Genomic DNA, 9047 nt, shown 5'->3' on the forward strand with positions numbered 1-9047 from the left:
TTTAATTGATTCATACATCCTAATCTAAGTACACAAAAACACAGAAATCACAGCCACTCAAACCTCGATAAGATCACAGACAAGCAAAACAAACTAAACATCTAGGAATTGACATCAACTTTACATACAAACCCCAATCAAGTGCATCGATCATGAAATTAACAGTAAAACAAATCATTATCCACCTCCAATAACATGCAACTAAGTCCACTAAAACCATATCAGAAATTATTTCAAATCCAAACAAAATCAAACCAAATCTAGAACTTCAAGCTCAAAATTCAACCTCAAAAAACCTAGATCAACCACCAAACTACCAAACAAATCTACAAAAAATCACAAAAAATCAGTAGTGAGATTCTTACGCTTTCCACCACCAAAGACATGATTAACATGTTTCTTCCTTCCCAAGAGGCGATTAATAGCAGAATGAACACCTTTTGCTGATGAAGATTTAGGTACTGACTGATGTTTAACTTCCTTTTCATTATCAAAATCAGATGAAGACGATGATGATTAATCATGTGAATGAATCTTCTCTGATATCTTCTCCATCAACGATGAATGATTTTTACGAAATCTCCATTGAATCAAATCAATTCGCAAGGTGGAAAATGAATCTCAGAAAACCCTAGAAATGGTTTCTCCACAGACGAGAGAGAGGAAAGAGAGAGAAAGAAAATTTAGAAATGAAAATATCTACTGATTTTATTCTTGTTTAAATAGAAAAGGGTAAAGTTGTCATAGCGAAAAAAACATTTTCGTTATGAAGCCCTAAAAATGAAAGTATTGGGCCTCGAAATATCAAAATATGAAAGTATGGAGTTGATAGTGGAGGATCCATTTTGTGGGGCTTCTAAATATTGAACCCATATAGTAGGGTGGTTCTAGTATTTTTCACATTTTCAATACCATGAGACTTTTCATACAGATGTGGGTAAAATAAAAAATCAGACACAAAATTGCAGACAAAAAATCTGGAAAAAAAAGAATTAAACTCTAATTAAATCAGATTATCACTAATTAATTAAGATTATCACTAATTATTTAGGGACATTTTAGCCATTTAGAAAATACTTTTTTAAGGGGTGACCCAAATTAGGATTGGGTGATCTTTTTTTGTCCTCTAGTGCAAGGCCCCAAATTAAAATGTTTGGCCCCCAATTAAGCTAGGTTTAGTATTTCTAATTCTCAAAACCCTTTTTTCGTTTGATTGGTTTCTTTCTTTTTTCTGTTTGCAGTTTCCTTTATAAACTGCCTTTTGTAATTATTGAGTCGTTTTGAGTAACAAAATTGATGATTTAGCAAAATGGGTTTCAACAGTCACCTGCTTACTTCTAACTTCTCATTGCTTTTGCCTGATGCAGACACCAATTGATTCAAGCATTAACCACAAGATCTATATTTCTGCGGATAGTGTTATCCTCTTTTCTTGGGTAAGTGTGAAGATTAGGAGAGTAAGCTGATTATGTTTAATGTGCAATCTGTTTCGAAACAATAAACTTCCATGATCAATGTGTAGAGGCACTCTGAACCAAGGATTATATATAGCTGGACTTGGACACTCATCTCCAACCATCACAGCAGCGCTTGGCAATCTTTTCCCGGCCTTCACATTTGCTGGATCGGTAGCATTTGGGTATTTTTCTTGCTTTTTTTATTAACTACAAGCCATAAATTGATCTCCTTGTGATTTCTAACACCTTTGATTAGCATGCACTGTATATATGTACTACTTCCCATTACTCTTGTTGATTGTTTCATTTGAAACAGATAACTGACCTAGATTGCAAATTCCATCCCATATAACAATTGGGCAGTCTAGAACTTGAGTTCCACAAACGGAGTATTCATAACGTAGTATTGAGATGTTTCTGTTTTTCCCGTACTAATAAATCGAAATATCTATTAGGAAGACTTTGATGAATTGTCTATTTGAATTAGGCTTGCCTACTTTTGAACTCCTTTTTCAATTCTACTCTATTGTGTCCTCCGATGAGGCTTCCATCTTCTTTTCGAATTGTAATTACGACTTCTTATTGGTTATAGGTCGGAGGTATTGGATATTAGTACTTGGGTGGGTTGGGCCAAACTGATCAGTGCCTTGGTATGCATTTCTGGTGCAATGATCATGTCATTCCTCCGTGGCCCGATGCTGATACGGAAGCCAGATCTGACATGGAAAGCACTGAGAAGATTGTTGAGGGGGCATCATCACTCTAGCACTGAAGTCAGTTGGCTCGGTAACAGACGTCTATTATCGAATTCACCCGACCTGAGAGTACCCATTTTTGGAATGTCCAGTGCCAAAATCACTGAATGGGTAAGTCGCCAATCCCTAAAACGGACTATGTTCTGCTTACATTGGGAAGCTGTCTTTCAGCTGCTGGCTGGTTCATTAACCAGGTAAGGAATGTCTTCATAGTTTTATAACTGCTTATTTGAAAACTGGATATATATTAGAAGGAAAAGGATAAGTACAACAAGGGAGAAACCAGGAGTGCTCCTAGTTCAAACCAAAAGAAAACAGAAGACAAAGGAAAAACAAAAGAGAATGAAAACCAAAACAGCACCATAACAACTGAAGGAGAATCCCATTCGAAGAGAGCATCCCACCCAAATATCAAACTATTGAAATTTGATGCCACACCAGGATTAAATACCTTCATCCATGAGAAGATCAATGCTTTAATCCTGCATCCTCGTAGTCGTCAAAAAAAGAATTACCTGACCTCCATAATATAAAAGGCCTATAAGAAGCAAAATAGAACTGGGTAACACTGAAGCGCACAGGGAGACACAAACACAACACGATACAGAGTTACAGACATGACATGATATGAGGCAAAATACTCGGAAAACAAATATTTTTAACATATTTGCGATGTTACCAGCATGGAACACAAGCATGATTTATAATTAGATACTTGTATAGTCTTTTTTATTTATTTTTTTGAATGGTGATACGTGTGTAGTTTAAGCTAGCATATCCCGTTCCGAAGTCCAACTGTCCCATACACATAGTCATATCCCATTCTCAGTCCCCCTGTCTCCTTCTTCTCCTCTCATCGCCCTCTTTTTCACCTCTCTGCTTCTGTAACTCTTGTTTTTTTTTTTTGTTTTTGTAAAAATGTTGAATCAAAATCTCCAATAATCTAAAAATGATACTGAAATCGATCGATTGTGATTGAATCAATGTAGTTTTTGATGTACTTTGAACATGAAAATTGTTCGTTTCATGGTACTCTATGGAAATTGGGTAATCTAAGAAATTAGAAAAACAAAAAAACTGATTCCATTTTTTTTTCTACATTTGTTGTGACTGACAAAGACATAGCCATCACATTGAAGGCCGACTGCTAGACCCAAATTTTGAGTTTTGGCGCTATTATGTAAAAGGGGATTGATTACAGAATTTGGTTCCTGAAATATTCGCCTGCGGTGTTTCTTTTTGCAAATTTAGTTCATGTTTTTGATATACAATATGATTTCATCGTGGATTCTTCTATTTCATTTTTATTCTGCCATTGATCAGGCCTCAGTTGACGCAAAACATTCTGCATTCAAGGTATTTTGATGGTCACATTCTTTACATGAACAAAATAAGACCCTTAAGATTTGTAAAGTTGTTAAAAATAATTCTAGATGCAATTTCAGTTTGTTAAGAAATGGAGAAGAATAACGTTATTATGCACTCACCAGTCACTCACGCTGTCACATGTGCTTCCGTAAATAGTTTAAGTTTAAAACCATTGCCAACCCAACACTGTCCACCATGCTATTAGTATAAATCAACTGATTCTGACTTTTCTTGATCGATTGTTCTTCATAGTTACCACAAGGTAGCAGGAATCACATTCCTCCAAATAATTTATCCTAGCATGTTTTGTGACTGAAAAACTCCTTAAGATTTGCTTTTTTACATTTTTTGTTATGTATGGTCCGTGATTTTTTATGTTTCTATTCTGTGTCAGGGGAGAATGAGTTTCTCAACAACTCACCGAAAGGTGGCATTCTCAGCTCCATATGCCACCACTTGCTTGATGAGTCTACTTGCCTCTGTTCAACTTTGTGTAGTCGCAATGATTGAAGTAGCAATTTCAGCTAATGGAATGAAAGCTTGGCGATTTGGCTTCGATGTGGGATTGTTGGCGATTCTTTGGAGTGTAAGGATAAATCACTATCTATTTCTTTTCCTTTGAATCATAAGAGAATACATTATAGTTTAAGATAATATCATAAAAAAAGTCTGTCTTCTAAAGACAATCTGATAGACTATTTATACACTAAAGATAAAGAAACCTAAGCATATAAGAACAGAAACTCCCCCATTATAGAATGTGATGAAGTTTAGAAACCAAAAGGATAGGATAACGCAATCAAACAGAAATAAGCATATAGAACATCAGTTTGAACTCTAAGAACGTAGATAAATCGATTCTAGGTCTAAACCCATTACTCTAATCAATAGATTATAATTATAAGAAAATATCATAAAAAGACCTAATAGCCTATTTATACTAGAAAGATAACTTCTACAAAAAAAACCCTAAGACTAAGGACACATATGCCCTCCTTATAGAACAAAACTAGTAAAACATTCCTGAATAAAAAAAATACATAACTAGGCAGAATATGCCCCTGCATCAACCACCCCAGGTTGAAGAAAATCTCAGCTCTGCTGAGGTGCTTTAATTCTGCATATGTCTTTGATGTCCTTTCTGCCTTCACACGATTGAAAAACAAAACCCATCGCTTTGGAGATCCTAAAACGCAATAAGCAAGAAATGTTGTCCAATTTTTTTATAGGATATCCCCGCTGCTTTCCCACGATCAAACACGAAACTCAACCTTCATTTCTGATTCCAGCATCAACTCCACTACCTTATCTTGATATTCAGAACATATGCTAATTTCTGGTCGGACCTAGTCTTGGAACCACGGCAAGCAAGTACTGAAGCTCTCCCTGATTTTCCTTGTAATCTTTTATGCCATCGATTAATATTTGCTGCCATTGTATACTCCTCAAAGTTAGATATATTCCTCTTTTTTTCTGTGAAACCAGTGACCACCATCTTCTGTTTTGCATGCACGTCTTCACGGTCTTCATTCGCAATCTTGTGCGACATAAGTCAACATGCAAGCTGCTTGAGGTCTAATTCAGCGAAACAATCTGCATCACTATTATTTGTTACCTCGGCTACCTTCACTACCGTGTCATCAAGAGATTCAACCCCCAATTTCCCACTTCCTCGTTTCTGAAGATTGTAACCACAGAAAGTAGCTAGAGGGTCTACGGTTGAGCTACTTACAACACCCTTATAGAAGATCTCGACAGCCTCTTTGAGTACTGTATAAAACGAAAAGTAACCATCAGAGCAGCTGCCCACATATGTCATAAACTCTCTATACAGCTCAACACGTTCTCGAGCTGAAATAAATTTGCACAGACCAACCATTACTCTTTTTACATGTCCTAGACGAGAAATTCTAGGAAACAGGCTACATATCCTTGATCGGACGTCCGCCCTTTCACCTCTTAGCAAAGCATGACATCGAAATTGTTCCATTTCAGTCAGTTGACTTGCATGATTAGAAAGCAAATCATTTTGAAGCTTCCTTACTAACCGCTTCATACTGCATAAGTTCTGGGACGAGCAACTTTGTTGTTATTTATTTTCAAGCTCTCCTCGTCCCTTAACATGTAGTCTGAACATAAATCTGCTAGAATCCAGTTGGAAATTTTCCGAGAACAGTAAACAGTAATCTCTTCTCGCTCTTGATCATCAAATTTATGTTTAGCAACCAAAAGTAGGCAGCCTTATGTTTAACAACCGAAAGTACGCAGCCTAATGTAGATAGAGCCGAAACAACCACCTTGACAACTGGATTTGCATAATAGCACATGCACCAGTAAGCTGATAATACATCATATGATGTCTGATTTGCTTTGTCACGATCAGAAACAAAAACCAACGAGTCCCTTAGTGCTGCAACCAGATCTTTTAGCCAAAGGTTAGCCATACTCTCCAAGAAGATAGGTACTACCCATAGCCACCATTACAGTATACCAAGTTAGTCCCAAATTCTCTAACCTTAGCTGTTGTGGAAGGTTGTTGACCTTTGTTGTTTGTAACGAACAAGATGGATCAGGAGCTAGCTTTCATTGACCCTTGCTGGCACTAGCACAGCCTGCTGCACCACCGATGTCGGTTACGAGTTTGATACACCTTGAGGTTACATCAGCCTGACCATAAACATCTCTGTTGACACAATACAGTAGAACAAAGTCCTTTACGGGTGCAACAGCAGTATTCTGGATAACATAACACAGGATCTCTCCTCCCTCTCCTCGACTTAGGCGTTCCTCCTAGTCAGTATCAAATAACCTGACAACCGATTTCACGTCGATTGTATGTGTCAAACTAGCTTGTTTTGACATAGTCTGAGAAGTAGGTACAAAAACCCATCTACAGTTTTCCCCACCCCACGGTCATAGAATTGAATTATTAAAGTGTTTCAGTAAGAAACAACCAAAAACCGAATAACAACATTCAGCATCATGACATAAAAATCAGTGCTGTGTGTACATTTTTTAATATCATAATGTGGTGCCTTCACATTGGTAGAAGCAACTCTATGAAAACAAACAGGAGACAACAAATCTCTGCGAGCCAAATTTGTTAAGCAACCTCCACGCCATGAACCGTCCCCCTCACTTAGTCACTTGGTAAAAATAACTCTAGCACAGATGGTAGGTTGTTATATGCAACGGTAGATGTAAAACATGCAGTCGTCCATCCAATACCTTTTGGTGTAGACCATTGCACATACGTCTCTTCAATGTGAATATCAGCATCTCCATATGTTGTGGACATGATGCTTCCAAAATTCCATGATAGCTTTTCAACTGTAACTTGTCTACGGTGTTCAAGAGAATTCTCCCCTGAATTCCACTTGTATAATTTTCTGTACAAGTTTCCATATGACAGAACTTTTTCTTATTCAAGTCTGAACTCAAAGTAATAGTTTCAGCTGCTCGTTTAACTTGAGTTTCACGAATAGAATTATCAAACATAGTACTGGAGTACTTACTATGTCTGGTAAAGCTTCCATCATATACTCCTACTCTTGTTAGAGAGAATTCGCCTACTGATATAATTTTCTCTACAAGTTTCTTTACAACAAACCATCTCCCTTTGCTTATAGAAATCTGATCTCAAACTAAGATTGTCTTTACTCTCACTTACTGAGAATGGTGTTTCCTCATGAACAACGAGTTGATCTTGACTTTCACTTACTAAGAATGGTCTTTATTTGAAATCAGCTAAATTTTAGAGTAGTTTTCTGATGTTCAGTTTGAGTGGTTTCTAACTCTATCTTCTTGTATTTTATTTGATGCAGGGGTTGGCGGTGTCTGGACTTTCCTTCGTGGCTCAACAATGGTGCATCGCGGAGAAAGGGGCCACATATGTGGTGATGTTCAGCCCATTGGTTCTGATTCTTGTATCTGTCGTCGACTGGTTGCTTTTGGATGAGTCGTTGTATTTAGGAGGGTATGTAATCGACCTTTTAGTTTCCCTGATTCATTTTATATCAAATCGTTTCAAACTGGGAGGATAAATTTCACACCATAATAAAATGTCGTTAATGCAGATTAATGGGAGCCATACTTATCGTTTTCGGATTGATTTTATTCAATAAAGTTAAAGGAGTTGAGAACGAAAAGCTCAAGAAAAAACTAGAACATGATTTAGAATCTGGTGAGAGGGATGGTGAGAGGGCCGGTGAGAGGGCTGCTGAGAGGGATGGTGAGAGGGCTGCTGAGAGGGATGAGACGGCTGGTGAGAGGGATGGTAAGTCTGATGAAGAAATAGTTGTACTGTAAGGTAGTTTCCAGTGAACTATAAGGTAGTTTGCAGTGTTGAGTCCGTTGATGACAAACTCGAGACCTTTTGCTATGGAGCTAATATGCTGTGGGGGATTTGGAACTTATAATTCCCAGAACAAGACTGTTTTGGTGCAGCAAATTGATACCTCCTTCTTAAAGTGTAATAAACCTCAATTCCTTTTTGTTGTCTTTCTTTAGTACATTTCCTTTGTAGTTGTAAGAAATCTTACGACTACATTCCATAATTACTAACTCAATCTCTAGGCGATTATTATGAACTTTTGTCTTATTAATTGAAGGTTGAGAATGTTTACAAAATAGATTCAAGTATTACAACGATTTTACTTGAAACCTAGATTTACTTTCTCTCTCTCCCTATTTCTTGATCAAGACTTGTCCTAGAATCCTTTCAGAAACAATGACTCTCTTCTTTATATAGGATTTTACATAGTGGATGACAACTAATAATCCCATTATTTTCGGGATCTCTATGCGACATATTCGCTCATATACAATCGCTCATCTTCGCATAGTATACTTCTTCGCATAATTCTTCACACTTTACTCGTGACTTTGCTGACATCATCTGATGCGTCATCTCAACTTTGCTATGTGCGATGCTCTTCGCTCAGGTTGTATTCTTTACTTCGCGTAGTTATTAACGTGTGCGATATTTAACTCCTACATTTGCCTCTTCTCATGTTGCTTATTCTTCAGAGTGAGCGATATGAGAAATTCTCCTCTTGAAAATCGCACATGCCTATCTTTTTCCATTATACTTTGTCGACAGTTATCCGGGTTTCAAGTCTCTCTCTACACGTGTCGATTTTCTTCCCTTTTACCGGCTTGAACCGACTTCAACCGGTTACTTCTTTTCATCTATTTAAGGGTTTTTTCACTATAATCTCTTCCTTCTTCATCATTTATCTTCTCTTTCTAGTTGCTATTCATCTTCATCTGTTATTACCCATTTCCGTTGCTGTCACTGATTTCTTCTGCTATTGTTCTTCCACCATGAACTCTGAATCAAAGTTTGTTTCCTTTCTTCATAATGACTATTGATTTTAACCATTAATCTTTTTATTTATTTTTTTTTTTTATTTATTTTTTATGATCTAATTCCCATACTTTCGCAGGAAAAGCTCTTCCATTGGCG

The 9047-nt window shown here is 37.0% G+C and overlaps 1 protein-coding gene across 1 annotated transcript; it reads left to right on the forward strand.

The window, feature by feature from the left end:
* The first annotated feature begins 1367 nt into the window (after positions 1 to 1367).
* Positions 1368 to 8182, forward strand: LOC113332633 (WAT1-related protein At1g09380-like). Its single transcript, XM_026579154.1, has 6 exons — positions 1368 to 1436; positions 1523 to 1639; positions 2050 to 2323; positions 3975 to 4166; positions 7405 to 7556; positions 7657 to 8182. The coding sequence occupies exons 3-6, from the start codon at positions 2126 to 2128 to the stop codon at positions 7886 to 7888; spliced, it is 774 nt and encodes a 257-aa protein (XP_026434939.1). The 5' UTR covers positions 1368 to 1436; positions 1523 to 1639; positions 2050 to 2125; the 3' UTR covers positions 7889 to 8182.
* The last annotated feature ends 865 nt before the right edge of the window (positions 8183 to 9047 follow it).

This window comes from Papaver somniferum, unplaced genomic scaffold (assembly GCF_003573695.1).
Source record: "Papaver somniferum cultivar HN1 unplaced genomic scaffold, ASM357369v1 unplaced-scaffold_132, whole genome shotgun sequence".
In the NCBI taxonomy this organism is placed as follows: domain Eukaryota; kingdom Viridiplantae; phylum Streptophyta; class Magnoliopsida; order Ranunculales; family Papaveraceae; genus Papaver; species Papaver somniferum.